Source organism: Haliaeetus albicilla, chromosome 8 (genome assembly GCF_947461875.1).
Source record: "Haliaeetus albicilla chromosome 8, bHalAlb1.1, whole genome shotgun sequence".
Lineage (NCBI taxonomy): Eukaryota > Metazoa > Chordata > Aves > Accipitriformes > Accipitridae > Haliaeetus > Haliaeetus albicilla.
Window position 1 is genome coordinate 17,029,839 of NC_091490.1, and position 24,465 is coordinate 17,054,303.

Consider the following 24,465-nt stretch of genomic DNA (forward strand, 5'->3'; position numbering starts at 1 on the left):
GCACTGTATACAAGTATACTGTCAATCAGGATGCTTTCAGCCAAATGTTTCTGGCAACCTCCAACTCAAGTGACATGGTACATTATTATCTGTCAGTGTCCCACTGCACAAATTCATTGTGCTGTCTGCACGGGCTGTGCATTTTTACCTCAATTACAGAGATGCAACATATTTACATCTGAGCGGTCTTACAATACTTTGAGCTCTTTGTTTTTAGGAAAGAGAATTTCTGAGACATGCTAATATAAACCATAAATATAGGATATAAAGAACTTCCAAAAATAGGGCAATGAGACTAATAAAAACATATATGAAGCAGAACATTTTCTAAAAGATTACATTCTTACAAAAAAAAAAAACCCCAAAACCAAAAACCAAAACAACCCAAAACCCCCAAAACATTTGTCACAACATCAGCTCCACAGCCAAACTAAGAGCAAATGTCAAGTGATACTGTTAGAGTATAATGATCTTGAAGATGCAAAAAGCAAGACATTTTCTCTAACCTTTATCATCACTCTCTAATCTTGCTTTGCCTTTAGTTTTACCAGATTTCCTCAAAGGGAACAAAACTGATGCTTTGATATAAAATGTAAAATGGGATGTACATGTACATTACCTTGTAAAAAGTAAACACTGTCAATCTCACAATATTCCACGGCATTGCCACCTAACAAGTACCCTTCTTCTAGAGGACTTTAGTCATTACTAAGAATGAACTATACAATACAAAACAGAATAGTAAAAGACAAACAGATAGCTTAGAAGCTCATTTTATTATACTTTGGTAAGTGTGGTTTCCTGTGGATCAAGACAGTTAAACAAGTTGTTTGAACACTCCCCTGCTCCCCAGTATAGTCTGGTATCACCTTGCCATGTACTACTGAGCACACTTTGGACTGATAATAGATAGAGGCGTATCGTTATCGTTATAAAGAATGCTTTTCCTAATGGTAAAATTGTTCTTTTTTTAATAAAAAAAGATGGTTGAACATTTTAGGCTTAATTAAAAAAAATTATCTAATAACTTTGCAAAAATGGAATTTCTAGGTTGATTAAACGCTGATTATAATTTAACAGCAGCCATTCAGAAGACATACTGTAGTAGATTTTTTTTTCAACAAGTTACAAAATATATACAAAATGTATCATCTTAAGATGCCTTTGGCAATAGAATTGTTAATTAAAATAAAGAATCTAAACCTCAAAACTACTGTAGGAAGCTCTTCTACAACAATTTTTACAATGGCTGTAAAGCTAACTGTTCTGACTATATGCATCATATACAATGTGCTGTCTCATATACCATTTCCACAACAGTACACAAAAATATTTTAAACAAGAAATCCACATAAATAATGTTTTCATTGAAGTATGTGACCAATGATTTAAAATAAGTACCTTTACAACAGAAACATATCCTGATGTAACCAGCACATACAGTCTGAAAAATAAAAAGGGACTCAAATAATGTCTGCTAAGGCCACAAGCACCTTGTGTTATGAAGAGCACCAAGGCAATGAGGACAGGAAACACAAAAGAGGTAGTGTGCCATCTGTTAAGATGTATGCGTCCACACAGGACTGTAATAAAACAAGGTTTAAGAAAAGAAGATGTATTGTACTGTGGCATAATTTGCTTTTCGTATACAAGCTATTGCACGTTTAGGAGCATTAGCCAGTATTGCTCCTTAGTGTTGTATGTCTCCAGCTTTCCTCAGGATGTTGGGGGTTTTTTTGCAGTGCTGTTAAAGATATTGCTAAGAACACTAGAGGTCCTGAAAAATTCCATGTTCAGATATTCAGTTCCAGGAAATTATGCAAGAAAGCACCAACAAATTACTTTATGAAAATTGTTGTAGTCTTGTCTGTCTGTCTCTTCTTTTTCAATGCCATTTCTCCATAGGAGGAAGTCTTTTTCTTCCTGAGGTTCTTTAACCAACACTGTTTAAAATGATTCTTCAGTTTCCTAGTAATTTTGCCTGTAATGGATCATTACTTTTGCATTCAATCTATGAAGTAATTCCATGTGGATGCAAAAAAACCCAAGATAGAAACCTCAAAGAAAGCACACGGAACCACTTTCTATGAAGTGCTGCTGTCCTGGTTTGAGATGAGGAAGTGCGTTAACTTGAACAACTGGAAGCTGATTAGTGTCCTGAGTGTGAAAAAAGAACCGTGTCTTATGCCAGCTGCCATCTTCAATCTGCAACATACAGCAACAGAATATTAGATTCATATCAAAGATAAGCTTCAAAACACAAATGGAAACTGTGGTTATAGAATGAGAGGAGGAGAAGTGTACAGAAACATTTCTTCTCCCAGCAATTCCTAATGAAACTGTGTAATTTAACAAATGCCATTTCTCCCATGCAATACCATGCACACTCCTGGCAAAACTGTAACTGTAAAAAAAGCCCAGCCTGGAATACAGCTGGAACAGATGCAGACACAGTGCAACACAGCTCAAAGCAGAGCGCCTATCACTTTGCAAGCAGTCCTGGGCTTGTATAGACTCTTAGATTTCTTGCTAAATTCACCTCCAAATCTGAACAGTAGGTCTCAGGTTATGAACTCCACAGGCACTTGAATGACTTTGTAGGCCCTTGAAGAATAATCACGGGGAATGAGGGCTCCATTTTTGCCATGAACTTTGTATTGTTTATTCTAATCCTTTAAAAATTGCAGTAAAAAAATGATACCTCATAAAAATTATAAAATTACACTGTAACACTGTCTGAGGCTGGGAGTGTCTTGATGTTTGCAATCACTCCATTCTTAAAAACCATCAAGTACAGTGGACAGCACTGAAAAGTGAAACCCTTGCAGAGAGGGAATTGTGTGAGATTCTGCAGCAGATCTGTACAGTGCATAGTTTCCTACAGAAAGAGCGACAGACCTTGTAGAACCTCTCAGAAAAATGGCACTTCTCAATAGCCATCACTGTATGCCTTAATTTTTCTCAGGGATTAAAACAGTCCGAAACAGACCTGGGAAGCGGGGAGAAGGGGCTTCAATGGCCCTACTTTATCTGCATGACACAGGCTAGAGCATCTCACTAGCATGACAGCTAGAAGGTTGGAAGCATAACAGCTTCAAAGTGTCTCAATAAAACCACTTTCTTTCTGTCTTGAGATTAAAAATCTCACTTGACACCCCCACATCATATGGAACGAATGTCACGTGTTTGACATTATTGTAAATGAAAGTAGAGCTATAAAATACTGAAAGTGTAACATGCTTGGCTGCTATATTTCATAGTGTTCTACCAAGACATTTACCTAATAGTTCACATCTTGGTGAGTGGAGTAATCTAATAAGCATTAGAAAATTAATAAGCTCTTCCAATTTTTCCTAAATACAAATATGATTTAATGTTTTAGTTAGCCATGGAGTCCATTTCTAATCATCATTATTTTATTAAAAACCAAACAATTGACTCACAGTCAATGAATTTAAAGATATTTAGTTGTAAAAAAAAAAAAAAAAAAATTTCCAGCCTGACTGAACCTGAGATTTTGTGTTAGATAACCTCAAGAGAACTCTTACTGAAGCCTGAATTTTCATTTTCAGAGTAACTGTTCCTGAAGTTTCCTGGAGGACCTCCTTACTTCTGTTTCTGATCTCTCTCAAGTGTCTTAGTAGAGTCTTGAAATACATGACACTCAATGCAAACAGCAAGTATAGATACCGTGTATTACTGCAATTACTTTTATGTTTGGATAGACGTTGAATTCAATATCAAAAGTTTGGCATATAGAGACATATGCAGAACAAGGTAAGAAGTAAGCTTCAAGGGATGTGAACCTGAATGATTGTTATTTATTTGCAGAAAGTTAATAATGCCTAAACAGTAACTCCATTATGGCTTTAATAATGCTAGTGCTAAAAAGTATTTACCATGCATTCATCCGTAAGCACCTTTGGTTCAAGTAGCGTATTGGCTTTAAATATCTGACCATTCCATCCTTTGAAGCTAACAGATGTTTTCTGGCCACCTGCTTTATTTAATCCCCACATTGGTGTGTTCAGACAATGAACTGTGATGCTATGGGTTGCTTCTGAGCTCAGTAAATGAAGGAAGTTCATCTGCACTTTTCCGACGCCGAACTCCAGCTAAGTTCCAAGAGAAATGCATCGTTAGACTTATAGCTGGACTATGCTGAATGGCCATAGCAACACAAAGTGACATACACATACATGTGTGGTGTTCAGGCATGGGACCATGTATACATGTTTATACATTGGGATCAGTGCCAAAGAACACAATTTGTATTTTTCAGGAGAGCTGTTAGGTTCTATTATAGTGATTACTATAAACAGAAGCTTTCATAGGACATTTTCAAAGCTTCAGTATAAATATTTGCTAATGCTTACAACATTGTTGAAACACAGCTGGGCAGAAAACACTATTTTTAAATACGGAAACCGAAACAAATGTTTTTGTTATTCAAACAAAGATATTATCAGCAGCAGTGTTTTAACTGCAGCCACATCATCCTGCTGTTTAGTCTTCTTAGACCACAGGTTCTGGCAATACCTACATCCCATTAAAAATAAATAAAAAAAATCATAAGCATAGTTTGATTTTAGACAGAAAATATATAGTTACTCATTACTCAACAAGAACTTCTCCAAGACTAGATCATATTCAGGGATCTTCCAAATGTAGGAATGTGTATGGGAACTTTATGGTATTTCTGATGCTCTTCAATGACTACAGTCTACATGCAAAACTCCACAAATATAAAACTTCTGTTCCCAAGGGTTTAAGAACTACATGTAAGGAGGAGCATGGACTAATGACACAAAGGAAACCAGTCTCTGCCTAATGACATTTAGAAGTAACTAAGTGTTGAAAAATAGTCATAATTTTCTTCCTTCCCATTGCAATGACGCCAGCATCTCTACACTTAGACACCCTGAGAGATGAGTTACTAATGTAGCTTAGAAGCATTTCAGGCTTATTTTTATGCCTTGTATAGAAAAGTATAAAGCATAATAAAATAATTCTATCAGCATGAAAGGTGAGTAAATGAACAAAGTGAGAGTTACACTAATATTGTCATGTCCTTCCACAAAGATGCACATAAAAAACCCCTGGAAATCTAACATCTTCTCATGAGTTAAGTAAATAAGCATTCATTTGTTCAGAGTTCCAGCACAGACACAGTCTCTCTGGAAGCAATGCATACCTTTGTCACAGACAGCGGTGTTAAACATGTCTGACCACCTGCAGTGAAGTTGCAGAAAACTTCAATAGCATCAGAAGGACATCCAATATTTGGGTCAATCCAGTATTTTCCTATTAGTATATAATCCCAGATGGTAAAGAAAACCAAAATACAATTGTTACTGAACAATTTGCTAAAGATATTCATACTTTTTGGCAAGTATTAGATATATTATCACCACAGCTTCACTAGGAAATGAAAGAAAAGGAATATGAAACTCTTTTCACTATTATAATTCTACTAATAACAGACACTGAGCAAAATTGTCATAACCATTCAATTCTGATTACATATACAATGACTTGAATACTCTCATAGTTTCAAAAATGTTTTCTCTTTCCACAGCTAAATAGTGAGAACAAATGGTATTTCTAGTCTGCTCTTTCTGTATTAAAACTTAACTTTTTTTGTTTGGCTTAGTTTTATATAGCTAATATTTTCAGGAATGAAAATATCAATCTAAATTCTCATCCTCTCACAGCATCCCGAAGACCCTTTCTTTCTCCACTATCTTTCTCCCATCAGACATTTCTACATGACGTATCCTAATGATGGTAATAAGGAGTACTTGCCATTGTGAATCCATGGGATTTGGTCCAATAAAAGAAATAGGCCACATGCAAATTATATTAGGATTTAGTTTCCTTTAATATTAAATATGGGTGAGCTTGTGCTCTACAATTTACATGGGTGTGTGTATCTTCTGGAGGACTGTGTCAGTGACCTCTGTGGCCCTAAAGGATTGAGATTTATTTAGGAGAGCACAGTTCTAATAAGGGTTAGGCTCATCTCTGCTAGAGTCTTAAAGAATTGATCCATCCTTAAATATGCCATGGAACAGTGATTTCCCTGTAACCTCTAACTTCATTTCTCATTTCCTTCTCAGCTTCATAATGCTAATACTTGATAAAAGGGATACTTACAGGTATTTTTTATTTTATTAGCCACTCAGAAACTGAATTATGTCACAGCATTGACATTACAGGTTTAAATAATTATTTTTGATTTGAAATATTCATTCAGGATCTTCTGGGATACAACAACTGTCAGTGTATCTGACAGTAATAGTGTATTGTATACAATTTTCTCACTAGGAATCTAGAATCTGATCCACACAAAATTCATTGCAAGATTAGCTACAAATACTTGGGAACTTTTAATCACAAAATTGGATTCAGTTTCAATTTTTCTGGATGCTTTTGTTTACTTACATACACAATCTGTCTCTAATATCTCTATAATATTAGATAGCTACATACTTTCATCTTTAAAATTCAGAAATTTTATCTTAAATAAAGATAGCTGTGACAGGCACACTGCAATAGAATATAATAAAAAAAATCTACACATTAGAATTTTTATGTAGAAAGTAACATTTGGAAGCAACACATTTCAAAGCCTAGTTGTGTTTAAGCTTTAATGAAAGTGGACACTTACCATCTGACACTTTACGTTCACAGTTAAGCAAATCCCTGCAGATGCGTGCTGGGTTATCCCGTGTGCCAAGAGGGTTCTTGATGCTGTGCAGTAAATTGCTAAGGTAGTGTAGTGTTTTGAATATCTCTGTACTGTGATCTAGTAAAGTTACTTCAGTATTCTGGTATTTCTGTCAAGGGCCATTAGCAAATGTGTTACCACAAAGAAGTATCACAACAACAGTATATGCAGTAAATGTCAAATGGCCTTTGAATAGCCAGACAGAAGCAAAGTATCTATAATGCATGCAATCAGCCATATAAAGCAGGGTAAAAATAATATATTCCAATAAACAAATTAGTACATTTTATTAAAATTATCAGAGCAGTGAAGTTACAGGCAGGTTAAGATCATGCAAATACGTCATTATGACATGTTGACATAAAATGTGGATACAGGATTTTTATTGTATACTTAGCAGTTTCAGATTTCAAACAGTGAAATCTACTCTTACCCTTAACCTAGAAAATATATGCAAATGTATTTGACTTCACCCATGTAAGGAATTTTCTTGCAATCAGTGGGACCAAACATTTGCATATATGTCAGTATTTTTTGGATCAAGGCCTAAATGCCACTATTATCTGTGGCTGAACAGATACAGTCTGCTATGTGTGGTAGTCAGTAAACTTCCATTACTGCCAATGATGACAAAAAAAGTTGAAATGCTGCTGTTTTTCTTAAGTTCATTTCAATTGTATCCTATAAATTCTAGCATGTTTAATTATATTCTGCAGTAATTACTTGCTATCCATGATTCCTTTTAAATTAAGTCTTTGTAAAGAAGCCCTGATATAATTGCATATCTTGTATGACAATATAAATACATTCAAATATATTACCTCCATCTGCAGTGCAGCATTTGACTCAATCAAAGCTTGAACAGCAGCATTGATGTCCACTTGTTTCTGAAAAAAAGATATTTCAGAATATAAAAAGATGAACAGGAATATTCTAAAATGCAGGTGGTAAATTCTTTGAGCACTGTAGCAACATACATGATAGCTTTGTTATTTTGTCATTTTAGAAAATAATTCATTGTAAACACTTTTAAAATAGGATCCTCCCTTCCATTTCCAAAGAATGCAAGCATGCATACAGAAAAAGCATATTTGATTTTTATTAGTATCCCCATACCCAATTTAATGATCATACTCCTGGAACAAAAATATTATAATAGTTGTCACAGACCAATGTCCCAACTTATTTGTCCCAGCCATTTAATTTATATACTTAAGAAAACCAATCCAGGTAAGCGTGAAAAGGTGTTATTCCTTTACAGAGAAGCACACAAAGAATATCTCAAGCAGCCATCAGCAGCTGACAGATCAAAGTAGTCTTCATGATGCATGAACAAATACCAAGACTGACCTTCCTCTGAAGGAGGAAGCCCGTTTCTTGTGTATCTTCATTCTCTAAACTTTGTGTGAGGTATATACTACACCCAGACAACAGATTTGTTTATTTTTAAAGAATTAAGTCACCCACACAAGCATCTAGTTCTTGCAATTTGTTCTCAGATTACATATATCATTACAGCTTTAGGACACGTCAGATATTGAGTCTGTCCTAATTGGCACAATCCCTTAACAAACAAAATCTCTGTGTGTGTATATATATAGGGAGAACATCTGGGCCAGAAATAGCACAAAATTTTCTGTTGCTATCTTTCAGAGTGTTCAAGTACAGAACAGGAGAAATACCTTTCAGAATGTGACTGAGTTAACCCATGTCAAAAGTATGACCATGTCCATGAGCGTTGCCTGTTGAGGGCTCAACAGCATGCAGAACAGAACTGACAGTGTAAGATGGAAGGTTCAAAAAATGTATTACTGTAGTGATGGAAGTTGTAGAAAAATGTATTTGCATTTCATGTGCAGTGATGGAAGAAGCAATGCATTTGAAGAGGTTCCTGCTATTTTAACTTTCAAAAAAGGACTGTATTGTACGTTATGGTTGTTACAGAACTTACTCTTGGTCCTGGTGGTCCAGGTGGTCCCTAGAGAATGGGAGAAACAAGATATTAGGTGCTTCACATGTTTATATAATGCAATCACAATGGAAAAATACAGGCATTTTTTTTATGCACTTACTGGTGGTCCTGGCTGGCCCTGAGGTCCCTGAGGCCCCTAAAAGAAATGGAGATAAAATGCAACAGTTATAGGTGAACATCTCTGCTTTTACATTTATGTATTTTTTAAATCACAAAATGCCGCAATACATACATAGAATAAAATGTGATATTGGTTTTGGTAAAGCTGTAAATTGTTAGTTATTATTGTTAAAGTACCATACTCTGTTAACACCTGAATATTCCTGTTAGAATTGTGGGGTTGTCTGGTTACTTGTTTATGCAATTGCTTTTGATGTTAAGGGAACATTAGAAGTCACACAAAGTATTAATATATAATGTGCTATACCTTGTGCCAGCATTATATGCATGTTACAAGTACTACAAGGGATGAACGATCATGAAAGCATTGTAAATAATGTTATGGGTGGTTGTAAAAAACTAACTGATCCACTTTACTCTATGAGTATCTGCTAGGCATTTATTAGCTCCATCAGAGCAGTGTAAATTTTCAGCCAGAACATGTTATGCTCATTGTTTAACAGTGATATTGCAGGCTTCCTTCATATTCAAGAAGTTATGCCCTTATTTCCTCATCATAAGTGGCATCATTCATTTTCGTGTTTAGGATGATGCAGTGGGGAGGAGAGGAGGAGAAGGAACAGCTGCTTTTCCCCAGCTTATAGTGCCTACAATGCACATAGTCTTAAATCTAAGTTTTAGGCTTGCCTTATGGTTGGACATGGACCCTGCCCAAAACTATAACCTCATCTGAATTATCCTTTCTTTTAGCAACTATTCATATTAAGATGGAACAATTATGAATGTTTATTAATATACAGCGATACTTGTGTCTCTGTTAGAGTCTCTTCATTCTCTACATACTCAAAGCCTCTAGGAGCTGCTGTAGCATAAACAATAGCAAGAACAATGACAAGGAAAAGAATAGGTGTCAGTGCCTTAGTTCGAGCAAAAGAGAAGAAGGAGGAATGAAAGGCATAGGCCAGACCTGTACCATGTATTAGTAAAACCTTTTAACATAACTGAGTTAATTTAAGCAAAACATTCTTTAGCCAGTGCTGCTTGTACCAATTATTCAAGCACAATAAGCTGTTCCAGCAAAAGCCAGTACGGTCACACTAGTACTGAGTGTCTGCCAAAAGAGAAATGATATTATCTGACACGGTCATGCTGGCAAATATTGCGAAACTGATCTAGTTAAAGAGCTATTAAGTTGTAAATCACTTAATATAGTAATAAGAAGTATTCCTGCTGTGAGATTTCACAGCAAGATCTGTGTGAGTGTCACTGCATGCTACAACTGCTGAACTTGAGCTGTGCTTCAAGCTGCCACCAGCAAGGGCAGCTGGAAATGGTTAAAGAAAGGTCAGATTCAATCTAACATTAATTCATGTATATTTAAAAAAAGGATCTCAAAGCAGATAGGAGTGATTTACTTAAGTCACTGAGGCTCCAAATTTATCAGTTCTTAGGAGAATACCAGCTGCATTTCTTACTACCTCTAGACATATTCATAAGGCAGAGCACTTGGTAGCTACTGGGGAATGCATCTGTCAGGGGTCGCTATGACCTCCACAGCTGCACAAGTTAAGTGTGCCTTGCACATCACCTGCCATGGCCATGCCAGAGGGGTTCAGGTGCTGGATTATGAAGGGTGTGAAAAGTGGGGGCCATCATGTAGATCCTAGCACCAGATCTAAAGCAACGAAGCTGTGCTGTGGGACTACAAATGGCTTTGAGGCCAAGACCCATGTTTTACACATGTTCTTTGGAGAATAGGGGAGAATCAAAACTGAAGCGATTTCTGGGTGTTTAGAGAGATGGTCATCTGATACTTAACTAAGATGACCTTAATGGCATAAGCTCTAGGGACTGTAAACATTGTCAGCTTTTCAACAGATGCATCCTGACCCTATTTATTTATGTTTCATCCACTTACACCTGTAGAAGGGACTCTAAGCCATCTTTTAGGTAATATTTACTGATATTTTATAAAGACGTTAATGATTAATGTTGGAAAATGGAAATCACAGCATAAGTCATTTTAGCATATATTGTAGTATAGAAATCCCAGTGGGTTCTGTGCAAGTACCTAGCTTCCTTTTACTCTTCTGAGTTTGATTATTGCCCAGCTTGAAATTTTCTTTGAAATCCTATTAAATAGGCATAAAATATTATTGTTGTTATTCATTATTACAAAACTGATGAAAGATGAGTTTGCAGAGATGACACTCATTGTTTTGGGGTAGCCCCTCAGCTGCTGCAAATCAAGTCGGTTTCACAGAGCTACACTGTTGTATGCCAGCTGAGAAGACTGACCTCCACATTTAATTAATCAGATCAGCAACTCAGGTGCTGTTAGACTGCTGCAGGATACCTTCAATCCCATGTGGATATATTACTGGACTGTCTGATCATGCTTGGTGAAGTATGTTTAGTATAAAACGAAAGTGTGAAAAAGAAACTTGAGAAATTAATTTGACAGCGTAAGGATGTCTTTGTTTATCTTGGTTCAGGACTTGATTATGCAAATACCAAGTCAAGGCAAGGCACAGTCTTCAACAGTTTATCCCTAAGTAACCACTGCTCTCTGATGAATAGATGTCCTTGTTCTGAGTGCTGAGATTTAGACATTCCAGCAGATTTTTCAGATGACTGAATGCTTCAGTTAATGTTCTATGTTTTTGGCATGTGTCACAATTTTAAGACTCAAAAAGTCTTGGGACAAGAACAGTTCAAATTTATAGTGGTTTCTGAGATAGAACTGAATATTTTAAAAATCAAAACCTGCACTGTTCCAATGAATTTAAGGTATTTTGCAAGAGAGGAATGTGATTTGTCTTGATTCTCTGTCTCCTTTCCAATAAAACCCATGTGAAAAAGAGGTAAGTATTGAATGCTATTTGTTAACTCCAGTGAACTACTTTTGGGGTTGTTATATTTCTTAAATGCGTTAAAACTTCAGGGGGCTATATCAATTACTGTTACAAGCCTTTAAAATATAATGAAACTGCACAGAGCGTGTTGAAACTCCTGTAGAGATGTTATAAAAATTCTTTCTTTCTGTTGCAGAGCAGCAAAATAAGGTTAAATTACACTTTTCATGGATTAAGTTAATTGCTAAATGTTTTACTGGAATGTACAGGATTACCTTTACAAATCTACTTAATTTACCCTTTGATCACATTAGAATTTAAGTGAGAAAAGTGCAATTCCAGTTCATAATAACAAAAGCAGAGAATAGAACAATTAGTATTAGTGTGCTCTTTAATTCTTTAATCACCCAATTTGATTGCTGGCACAGAAGTTCAAAGGCCAAAACACCAATCTTTTTCTAATACCGTAAGGCCCTGATTTTACATGCAATGATATATATGCTTAACTTTGAAAGCATGAACAATCCCAAGGGCTTCCATATTTTCCATGACTTCTGAAATTTTCCAAGAAACAAAGTATTTTTAACAAAAATGATTAATGTTAAGCTTTCCCTGACCACTTCTGTCATTTTGATGTCACCATATCTCATAAAGGGTAAAGCCTAATAACATCCTGCAATGTAATAGTCTGATACATAGTACAGTGTAGTAGCTGCCATTAATGACTGTAAATCTAAAATAAATGATTATAATAGAAAATTATGGATTATGCTTTATCATATCATATCTTTTTTCACCTTGAGGACAGTCACACTTTGGAACACATTGCCCAAAGAGATTAGCTAATCTCCATCCCTGGAAGTTTTCAAGAGCCAGCTGAATAAAGCTGACTCTCTTAAACAGGAGGTTGGTCTAGAAATGTCTTGAGATCTCTTACAACCTCGATTATCCTATGACTCTGTATTATAATTCATTATGTGACACGCCATGAAATAAAAAAAAAAGAAAATGAAAACACACTTTCAGAAATGTCAGAATTCTGAAACAATATTCCAAAATGTATTCCATGTTTTTCTAAATGTTTCAATCACAGTAATATTAATATTTTGAATTGAAAAATAATTTTAATTAAAATTTTTCAAGCAACGCTGCTTCTGACACTATCAATTTTTCTCTAGAAATAGCCTACAGGACCTGAACTTTGGTTCACCGCTGACCTCAACAGGGAGACACGATTTTACATTCCATGTTTTTCAGGGCATAAAAGGACATTTTTTTCTAGTAATGAACACTGTATCCCTGACAGACTAAAAACTGTAACTAAAACTTGGACTGCTACAAAACAGTTAAAATCTTTGTGATTCTAGGAAGAATGCCAACATCAATTTTAAAGGTATAAATTAAAACTCAGAATACACAGTTGGATGAAAATAATTTTCTCTCGTTTGTATCTGAAAATAGTTGGAAATAAATCCTTTTCTTAGCTACATAATACAAACTAATGCCACTGTATATGATTTAAAATTAAACATTCTTCTGAAGACAGTCTTAGGAGATTAATTAATCTTGATTAAGTCAAGAACTTTTTTAGGAAATAACTTCTTAAACACCAGCACCAATAATGGAAACGGGTGTTTCTTGTTCACCATTTGGGATGTTATTTATTATTATTTTTGAAGTCTCTGCATTTTTAGCTCTATGCTGTCATTGCAATTCTTATGAACAAACAGTAGAAAGAGACAGTTAAGATGCTTAATAGCAGCATGAATTAAGAAACTAGTTTTCCTCTTATTCTGAGATAGCAATTGCCTCAAGAGCATTAGAATCAAAGAGGAAAGTTCCCCAAGACATGTACAGCAAGCTTAGTTCCAATTCCTTAATTCTTTAAGCAATTTTGAATACTTCTGATATATTTTTCAGAACTTTTATAAGGCAGTTAGGTTGGAATTCTACACAGGTGGCTGCTAAAAGCAAAATACAATAAACCAAGAGAAACTAAATGACTAAGTGAGGTGGGCTGAAAGGCAGGGTAAGAGCAACAGGAACAAGATCACATTGGCTAGTTACTGGAAGAGGAACTCATTATAAACCTGCCATAGAAGTAATGTCATAGGTATCAACTATCGTTGTATTCATATTTGCTGTAAATATGATAATTTAATGGATTTCACACAGCCATTATTAATTGGAGATTTTACTAACTCTACCAGAGTTTTGTAATCAAATCCAACATTTATTAATGCACAAAAACTAATGTAATATTCTTACTGAAAAATGAGACACAGCAACTTCAAAACCTATCAATGCTGCCTACTGCTACTCGAGCTGGCATACACAGCATGGAGGCTCATCCTCAGCTCTAGGCTTCTCCTAAACCTCTCCCTCTCTAGACAAGATGATATAGATGTATGAACATGTGTATGCATGCTGTGTTGTGAGGCACTGGAGCATTGACAACAAATGTGACAAAGGATTTTCCTTTCAGATCTGAACTGGGACAGGTTTGGAGTATGTGTCTGCTATATGATCAGGGGCCATACTGCCCGACAGCACACACCCACTGGGCATATCTACATAAGTCAACCTGAACAAGAAAAGGTCAGACTTTGACTCATGCTACCAACTTTCTTGGCCAGCGCTCTCCAGGAGCACAACATGACTGTCTGGCATTCAGAGCATGCAAGAGTACATTCAGTGTAACACAGGAATAGTTTTTACACAGCCAAAAAAATGAAAGCATAAAAATTGTTTCATCTTACCATTTCACCCCTTGTGCCCTTTTCACCTCTTGGTCCCTGTAAGAAAGAGAAGCTGTTAATCCAGTATGCTTTCTAGCTGCCTAGGATTGAAATAAGCAGATTAATATCCATGAGAGTTATACTGCTCACATGAAAAGCCCCGTATCATCTGTGGAACTCTGGGGCTTTAATTTTCCTGTACTACTAGAAAACTAAACTAGTTGAAAACATCTTGTAATTCCTATATGTGGAAAGCTGTTTTCTTCAGATTGTAAATACCGGTTTTTTCAGTAATTTTAACTGTCAGGGTTCTCCCTGTCAATCCGCTGTATTCTCTATAGCTTGATCCACTGTAATACATCAGTGCTTCACGATCTTAAGAGTAGAGAACAAAACTCAGTACTCTCCATCACTGAAGAAATCCGTTGGTTACATATCTGTTTTTATTACCCCATTAGTTCTCCTCTCACAGTCAGATTAGACACTGTTTTTGTGTCTTCAAGGCATTTTTGGCTAGTTTTGCACTTAAACTGTGTTTCCAAAGATGGTAACAATCTTACACTTCATCTCTGGAAGAATTTTGCATTTTGATAGCAGCATTTCATAACATATAGAAGTAATCTCCAATTGTAATGCTTTCTTAGTGATAATGGCAAACTATTACATTCACTATGAAGTCTATTAAAAGCCTTCATACAAGTATATGCAACTGTAAATTTTTCCTCCTGAGTGGGACTGAAAAGAATGCAGAAGACAAAGTACTGTCTTTTTCCCAACAAGTGGAAAGAATAGTCTAATTATAGAAGGAAAATTTCCCTTCTCCCTTCCTTTTCACTTGTAAATATTTGTATTTATTGCTTTTATTGTATATTCCTGTTATTTTTATGACTATTATTTCAATTTTTAGACGGTCTCATTCACTCCTTGTTGAACAGACAGAGGAACTTGGGTGGTACAAAGAGCTTCTAAAACTACCTGATATGGCTGGGTAGTCTGCAGACATGAGCCAGAGGGTGCCCTTGCAGAACACTGCTCTGTCTCTGGCACAGGGAGTGTGACAAGGAATGGAAACAGGGATGAGTGCAGAGCTCCCCCACTGCAGGGAATCTAGGGTGCACTGAAGGTTGTCAGAAAGGTCAAGAAGATGTTCAAGTTGTAACGGGGACCTGACCAGCATCTGGAACACCCCAACAAGGGCTTGTGGACACTCTCAGCATGTCTAGAGGGGTACTCCAAACAGTTCAGCCCAATCAACACATAAAAAATAAACTACATTGAAACCAAGTGTGGATACTCTCTAAATATGTCTTAGACCTAGGGCTGAGAAAGAATATCCAGGTGGTAGTTACTATGTACTATTTTACACCTTGACTTGCCCACTACCCCTGTAGGCACACTGTCTGTATACTGTACTTAGAAGGCCACTGCAATGACTTTTGTGTCATTTTTCTCTTGTTTGTATTACAGGTGCTGGAGTCACATACGTTAACTTACCAGCATAGTATAACACGGTCCTGTTAGTTGCTATTTGCAAACAGAAAAATGAGAAGGTTGCTAGTTGCAAAACAGATTGTTAAAAATAAGGGTAGGTGAAATAACCAAATTATGCAAAAGAGAAGGGAAACTTACAGGCCTGCCAGTTGGGCCTGTTATGCCTTCTTGACCAACAGGGCCAATATATCCCTGTAAACAAGCAAAGAATTTATTAGTCCACTATGTTTTCAAAATGAAGAAAAATCCTCATGACTTGTCCTAGTTTAAAATTGCTCAGCAGACAGCCCTGGCAAATATCCAAAAGATCATGGTGATATTCTCTTTCTGAATATTGAGTACACATTGCTACAAAAATCAGCAAGGTAATTATTTTAATAATTAGTAATAGTTTTGCTTGGAAAGCCCACACGCATTCTTTTATGTGAAAGTTGATGCATTAAAACCAGTGGGAACTTAAGTACTCTGATTACCAAAGACCACATATTTATTGACCTACAATCAACTATATCTTGGAGCTATATTACTGCCCACAAGTCCTCTTGTGTGGCTGCCGGTAAGTGCTGCTGAAATGTTACTTTCCTGTTCCATTTCACTTAGAGCAAACTGCTCATTTCCAGTGTTTGTCTTGTATAGGAATGTTTAGAAAAAGAAAGTAGTTATAAGAACATGCCCCTAAAGCTGCTGCTCTGCATCTGGTTAACTGAACTGATACAGTTCTGTGATGGCAATGGCAGCAGTGAGAGAAGAACATTTTGTAGTAAGGCCTTCCATGCTGCAACCTTTCCCTCTTTATCACTTGATGCTGTAAACTGGATGCACACTCCCCAATATTACAAAATGCTGAAGATGCTTCCACATTTTTGGTGAGCTGCAAAGTAGAATGTCATGAAGAAGGTGTCATGAAGAATGAGCTAATGCAGGTTAGTAACCTTACAGATAAAAATAAAATATTTATTAAAAAAAAGACTACCTATTAATCAATAATGCCTGAGCACCACTTTGTCTTACTGCAGGCAAAGTTTGACCCTTTTTTCTTTTGCTGTAGGACAGGGTTATACAATCAGCATTGTTGCCAGTAAGAAGAAAATGTTCAACCCCAATAGACAAAGATATGACAGCGATAAGGCTACTTGTGTAGATTAAATTATACTAGGAGAGCCACACTTTGTCAGCAGAGCTTGCTTTTTTCCTTCAAGATTAAGAGCCCAGCTCTGCTTGTGTATCTGTACACATGCTGCAACCAGAGCAGTGTTGCAGTACAAGGGAAGGGCTTCTACTGGAGTCATAGTCTCAGAGAGAAAGGTTCGGTTAGAGGGTTCTGGCCTTGTTAATAAGAAAAAAGATGATTTCCTAAATTAAAAACACGTGCCACTTGCAAGTCATCCTGACAATGCCCTTCATGGAGTGAAACACTTACAACTTGGCCTGTTGGACCTTTGGGGCCCAGAATTCCAACCAAGCCAATGTCCCCTGCAGGACCCTGAAAATGCAAAGGAACAGTTTAATCAGACATGGACATTAGCTATCCACTTGCTTCAATCTCTTGTAATCAGTGAAAGTAAGATAATTTCTAAGAGCAGTAACAGTGAAAATACCAAGTGCACTGACCCAGAATGTTTGTCCTTGGACATGGAGTACCCAGTTCTGCCTAAAATGTTCCAACAGTTCAGATAGATTTTGAACAACTTATTGTTAAAGCTGATTAATTGTATGCTTTCCTAATGTTCTCACTCTGTAAATGGCTTAAGATCTAAAAAAAAGAATGAGCACATACTTTTGGACCTGGGAATCCTTGAAACCCCATTAAACCTTGATCTCCATCTTCTCCCTGTAATAGGAGCAGGCATCCTTACTATTATTTCATGTTGGTAACTCTTGGACTACTTGTTTTGCATCAACAGCTGTGATTACATACCGTCTGTCCTTTCAGCCCAGTGTCTCCTGCTGGTCCTTGATCACCTTGTGATCCTGGAAGGCCTCTTTTGCCTCGCTTTCCTGGATGACCCAGAAGCCCTTTCTCACCCTGTCAATAGGAAGATAATATATCCTTTATTACAATGAAGACAGTTATAAATGTAAAGATAGGTTTCCTGGCAGAAGTGTGGAATGTGCTTTCTCTCTAAGAAGTAGACCTACTCCATTCACTTTATTTCCATCAGGAATGCTTTCAATAATTACACATTCACTAAAATGCAAATGTGACTTGACTGTTCCTTGACTTGGAAACATGCAAAAACCATACATGTTGGATCATTTCCAGTATGGTATCTCCCAGTGCAAGCAAAATTCACAAAACAAAATACAGAACAGGCAGGTTAGAAGTAAATTTAAAAAGTAATCCTCTGAGCAAGGCATAGTATAGTTGTGGAACTCCTTGCTGTTAGACTAAAATTTTACATCGATTCAAATGGAAACTAGACAATTCATGCAAAAGAAATCCTCTGAGGACAATGAGATACACAGAAACCACGTCTAGCTCAGGAGGTTACTGAACTGCAATTAAGGCTGTGAATATACACCTTTCATGCTTCCTTTGCACTTACACTCTTTCCTAGGTATTATCTTTCTGCTCTAACAGACTTTTGGCCTCAGTATGTCGACTCTTAATGTTTATTTTGCACTATGTGTAACAGCTTTCCATCACCTAATCTATTCCCTGACTTTTTCAGATTGCAAGCACTTCCAAGCAGGAACTACCTCCTACGGCTCACTGTCGAGACAAAGGAGTCTCCAGACTGGGAGCACTGGCAATAAACACTACAAATAGCGAATGCAGTTTATACTAAAATATTTTCACTAAAAGGTAACGAAGGCAGTATTTCTGCCCCCAAGTTTTCACATTTTAAAAAACTGCTTACCAATAAAATCTCACAGAGCACTGAAAATCATGATTTTAGATGAAAAATCCTATTCTAAATGGAGAAAATTATCTGTAATGTTTCCATTCTTTGCTTCTTTTACCACTGAAATGAGTCTAACTAATATGAGGATATGCTGATGTCAGGTACCTGGAACCGCCTGGAAACCAGAGCACTCTCAGATTTCTTTCTTTCTGACAGTGTTGAAGAAGAACAATTTAAGTCCTCTGATAAATGGATACCCCAGACATGCTTGTTAGCCCCCAAACTTGGGATTTAGGCTTGAAATGACAGTACTTTTCTGCTAACAGATTGCTTAGATGTTCAAATCATTCAAACTGTTCTAGTAGTTACAGGAGTTTAAAAAGAAAAGTCAGGAAACATTTGGCTCTAAAGCTTTGAGTGAATAAATACAAAGTGTTTTGAATGGCTTCTGGAGTTGGGAATAGCATCCAGATGGATGGGACCTCTGTTTTCAAATTACAGTTTATAGAAATGAGGTCAGCACAACTTGCAGTCTTACCCTTCAAGTAAGTTTTGATGTCAATTACTCATATGATTAACAGTAGCACAGTGGTTCCACAATCACTGGATGCAGTATGAAGACTAAGCAGTATCAGTAATACTGTACTTAAACAAGATCCCATGTGTGTACCTTTAGTCCGGGTGCTCCCATCGGCCCTGGCATGCCTGGCAATCCCTTGGGACCTCGAGCTCCAGGATAACCTGCCAGACCTGGCAAGCCTGAGTTTCCTTTATTACCCTTAAGAAATTGAAAATAATTGATTACAAGCAGAATAGCCAAACTTGTTTTTTCATTGTATGCTAAAACAGGCACATAACATAAAATCAGTCAAAGCCACTTAATGCTTTCTGTGTATGTGGACACACATTGACAGTACATCAAAATACATGGAAAGACAATGATCAGCAGTATCATCTGGATTTCTGCTAATATTCCAAAAGCAAAACGCCATCATACTTAGCAACAAAGCCACATATGCTTTAACTGTGGGGTGGATCGACGTTTCTGAGTCAAGTTATTATAGTTTAACAAGTCACTGACTGTCAGCAAAGCAAATGCTACCCATGCCACAGCCCATTGCAGTTGTTCAGTTCAGTGCTCGTCTTAAACCTTGTTCTGTCCTACCCTAAACATATCCTGATGTCATTTGTATGGGATCACCTACCTAGACCTTCTGAGAACATTCAAGAGAATCAACTGCCTCTTTGGGCTTATGCAAGGCATCTTCCCTGTTAGCACCCTCCTAAAGAGGACCTTGCCCAGTTGGATCACCAGCTTAGTTACCAATGATCTAGAAATAGTAAGTAATCTTCTGTCCACAGTAATTGTGCATTCAAGTATATATGGAAGCACTCATGGGTATACCAGTGACTGCTTTTATCTCCCACAGGGAATTATACAGAATAGTTTCTATGATACCTAAAATTTTTCCCAGACCCGAAAATTTGCATGTTCAGATTAATAGCCTTTAGCGCTGATCCCTATTTAATTCTTTTCTAACTCTGTTTTGAAATATGCAGTAAGAGAGCACTAATCTCCGTTAATTATAGAAGATGACTCCTTGAGATGGTTGTTGGATGCGTGTTGCGTGATGTCTGAGCTTATCATAAGGAGCTCCTTCCAATGAAAACAAGATGCTGAATTCATTCATGACAGGTGGGCTGAAAATATGGTTGAGATTCACAGCATTCATTTTTTCAGGAAGAAGGAACTCCACATCAAGAAACAAAATGAGACTACCTTGCCACAGAAGCATGCAAAATTCAACATGCTTATTTATAAATGTCAGACATATTGATAATACTAGTATGATTGTGTACACTCTTGTCAGGATTCACATACAATAACTTTACCGCATGAAGAAAAATCAGAACATTTGTTATGAAAACATATGAGAACATCAGACTATAAACAAAAGCAACTATTTTTAATGGAAAAAACTGTTACTGAGTACATGGAGTTAAGCCAATTTTGACATGTTAAAAAATACAAAATGGAAATCTGCTACCATCCAAATGAATGTTTCTGTGATGTCATTTAATAGAAATATATACATACATATAGATATTTATCTTCTTTCTTATTTCATATGACATTCGGTTAAGCATTCATAGAAATAAAAGTGTTATATGAAAGAGGATTTTTATATTAAATGTGATTTTCAGGGCTTTTGAATATAGTACCGTGGTTCATAGCCTGATGGACTGATAAACTTACATAGCAAAAGTTCTGTTCTTTTTATCCATTGTGGCAAAAATCAGTTACAAGCCTCTCCTTATTACAAATTATAATGCTACTATATATTGTTACTATGGAGTAATGGAGTCTTTTTTAATACAAAGGATGACATTTTGAGTGGAAAGGCAAAAATGTAAGAATTCTTTGGGGTAATACTCCTAAATCCAGCTCCAAATAATTTTAAGTACTTGGAAGAGGTTCAGTAGGACATTACCTGAAACTGAAGAGGCTCGAATAAGGTACATCTGCCCCCTACGGGTAGCTTGTTTAACTTCCTCTTTGTTCAACCAGATAGGAAATTTATACTTGTAACAGCGCCTCATTCGGCACCTTGGATAATTCCTAACACTAAATCTAACTTGGCATCCTTTTATAACAATTACTGGTCCATCTAACTAGAACTACTGAGAAATACCATACTTGAAATCAAAGTGATCAGACTTTCAACAGTGAGAACAACTATAGGAATTTTCTCCCTCTTCTCTGGAGTGAATAGGCAAAGAGCTTTGTCACTGCTCCCAGAAGCAGCAGGTCACCACCCTTGGCCCACAGCAAAGAACAGACAGACAAAAAACCTGTTTCCAAGAATGCTTCCAGGTACCTCAGACACCTAATACTCTTTTTCACTGGTTTTGGGCAAAGCTTTAGAATTGCTTAGGTTGAGAGACATAGGTTACAGTTCAAAGACAATAAGGAAAACATGGGATTATCTCAGAGTCTGAGAGGAAACAGCCTTAGTTGGGGTCTATGGCTTGTTTTCAGGAACAGAACTGTGAAGCCTCTCTAATTAAGAAAGCATTTTCACTTAGTTGTAGTTACTACTAACATATGCTAATGAAATAGTTCTTCTCACAGTACACTTACGCTAACTTTAGATCCTGACCAGAATATCAGGAGCAAAAGAGAAAGAAAACAAAAGAATCAGTCTAATTTTCAAGATGCTCAAGGAACTGAGAATGGTTCCTTCTGTTTAAATACCCTACCCTTAGAAAATTTGTAATGCAAAATGACATAAAGAGAGGCAATGTGGAAAGCAACTTACCTTAGGGCCAGGCTTCCCTGACAGCCCAGGCTTGCCAGAGTTCCCAGGAATGCCTTCTGGTCCAGGGTACCCAACTGCTCCTTTCTGCCCCGCTGGGCCTGGTTTTCCCTTGAAACAAATTCACATCAAACATAGCACCATTGGCTCTCTTCATCTTCACCATCAGAGAACTAGATTTCAGTCACAGTATTTCCTAAACCCTACATAATAACAGACCCAGTGACACAAATGAATACTTGTAGAGGGAGCTCTGAGTTAGGATGTTTGGTTTAAAATGCTGTTGGCTTAACCTTAGACTTCTTGTGTTGTGGGATCTGAGCAACTTCAGCTGAAACCATGGGGCTGAACCCTCTGTGTGCCAGGCCTGGAAGATGGTTGAGAGTGTTGATTTTTAAACTGAAGCAAGGAAACCTGTTAAAGTCATCTATTTATCCCTGTAAAAAGCCCAACCATATACCTTTTCAGCTTTCCTTTTACTAGATACTCTATACTGTACATTTGCAAATATATGCTGTTCAAATTTGAACATATCAAAAATACATACAAACTTCTAATAAGGCAAGTTTGTGCTAACTGTTGCTATACTTGCACAAAAAAGCCTCATGTCACATCCACCAGAGGAACGGTGATTTTTTCTTCACAATTATTTCACTTTAGACTGCAATACACTATCTTAAGGGGCTTGGAGTTCTGCAATTATCTCTGTATGAATGCATTTCTCAGAAATTTAAAATATGCTAGCTACAGCACATCTTGTTTGAAGAAGCGTGGTTAACAACAGCCACATAGAATATAAGAAGCATGCCATCTTAATCTTATTTCTAACTTCTGGTTGCTGAAGTATCTTGCACTTGGGATGTGCTTTGAAACTTCCTCAAGTTCTAGTCTACTGTCTTCTCCTCACTTCGCCATATGTCTTGCCTTTTCCTCTTTTCCTTTGTCTGCTGAACGTACACTTTCTGCAGTCCTCCAGACGAAAGAGCCAAGTATTTCCAGAAGACACACAGTTCCTTGTCATCAAAAGGCCCTTGCACTTTGCCTTGTTCCTAGCAGGTACAAGCTCCGTGAAGCAGCTGCATTTCTCTGGTTACTGACAATGTTTTGATGTGAGGTAGTAAAAGTTATTTACAATATGGGCTTGTGTGGTACTATTTATTAGGGGACCAAATTAGCCTTGATGCATTTTGTTCTTGGTTATGTTTACAGAACACCTACTGCTTCCTGCTCTGTCTTCTCCCTCATGGAGAAAGGGATGCAAGTTTGCTTCTCTACAGTAACTCAAGAAAGAACATTAAAAATTTCAGCTCAGGGCAAGTGAGGGAAAGGAGTAAACCTCAAGGGATCTGCCAGCCATATCCATCACGAATGTATGGATCCACGCTTTTGCTGGCTGCAGCTGTTCAAAGAACTGATGGGAGCCAGGAGTGAACAGTAGTACAGCTCTGTGCAATATAATGTGATAACTTGCACATGGACTGCAAGCCACAGGCAAAAATGATCTAATTAAGTAACTTTACAAGCAGGAAGCACCTTGTTGTTATACTAGCTGCACTTCACTTCCATGTGCTGAATAACTGAGCATAATTCAGTATAATTTAACACAGCTTCAAAAATTATTCTTACTTTCACAGGGGTTCCTTTACACTTCCTGGATAGTAAGAAGGTTCTTTAGAGTGAACCTAAGACTTTCTGGTACCACTGGCATGACTCTATTTTGGTTTTATTAGTTATTATTTTCTGTGTTTTATAACCTGAAGATAGACTGTAGAATTTTGTTACTTACAGAAATTCCAGGTTTGCCTGCCTGACCCGTTGCTCCTTTCTTCCCTGTGGGTCCCTAAAAGTTACAAATACTTGTGAATCGACAAATGTCTTAAACTCAGTCCCCTAAGAAGAGCTGAGAATTGTTCCCCTCTAGTACACATGTTCACATTGCCTGGCTTTGGACCAGATTATTTTCATTTCAGGAGACAGCAGAAAGTTTTTCAAGTAAAAGTGAATACATTTTTGGTAGAATTGTATATTTTTCCCTTTCCCAAATTGGTATAGTGCAGTTTTCGGAACTTTTTCAACAACAATAGGCATAAGAAGTTTTTCACTATGAATCTGGCAATTTCTCCTCTATTGGCCACACCTCTGTAAGGAAGTATGCTTTTACAGCACTTCCCGTACCTTTTAAAAAGGGAAGTCATGAAAAGTAGGCAATGTAGATACACTGAGTGTATGTGGAAAAGAATACTAGAAAACAATAGTGTCACGTATAGGAACATTCTTTTTATCTAAGATGTACACAACATAAAGTTTACTTAAAACCAGCCTGTTTTTTGTCTTGACTGATCTAGGAATCTGTAGTCTTAGAAAACTGAGTGATAATGATAGCAGGTAACATTCTC

At 36.9% G+C, this 24,465-nt stretch overlaps 1 protein-coding gene across 6 annotated transcripts in view; it reads right to left on the bottom strand.

The window, feature by feature from the left end:
• Positions 1–757: 757 nt before the first annotated feature.
• The window catches only part of COL24A1 (collagen type XXIV alpha 1 chain), a 152,400-nt gene continuing 128,692 nt past the window's right edge, over positions 758–24,465 (bottom strand). For 4 of the 6 annotated variants that reach the window (XM_069789140.1, XM_069789141.1, XM_069789137.1 and 1 more), the window contains 15 exons: positions 23,856–23,909; positions 22,073–22,180; positions 19,423–19,530; positions 17,825–17,932; positions 17,684–17,737; positions 17,327–17,389; positions 16,045–16,098; positions 14,437–14,472; positions 8,803–8,838; positions 8,682–8,708; positions 7,552–7,617; positions 6,671–6,839; positions 5,195–5,304; positions 3,900–4,115; positions 758–2,205 (listed from right to left, as the gene is read on the bottom strand). In XM_069789140.1, coding sequence (XP_069645241.1) covers positions 2,059–2,205; positions 3,900–4,115; positions 5,195–5,304; positions 6,671–6,839; positions 7,552–7,617; positions 8,682–8,708; positions 8,803–8,838; positions 14,437–14,472; positions 16,045–16,098; positions 17,327–17,389; positions 17,684–17,737; positions 17,825–17,932; positions 19,423–19,530; positions 22,073–22,180; positions 23,856–23,909 — 1,356 coding nt within the window. In that variant the 3' untranslated portion in view covers positions 758–2,058. Of the gene's footprint in view, positions 2,206–3,899; positions 4,116–5,194; positions 5,305–6,670; positions 6,840–7,551; positions 7,618–8,080; positions 8,148–8,681; positions 8,709–8,802; positions 8,839–14,436; positions 14,473–16,044; positions 16,099–17,326; positions 17,390–17,683; positions 17,738–17,824; positions 17,933–19,422; positions 19,531–22,072; positions 22,181–23,855; positions 23,910–24,465 lie in introns of those variants that run through there. The other 2 variants (XM_069789138.1, XM_069789142.1) reach the window with 2 other exon arrangements.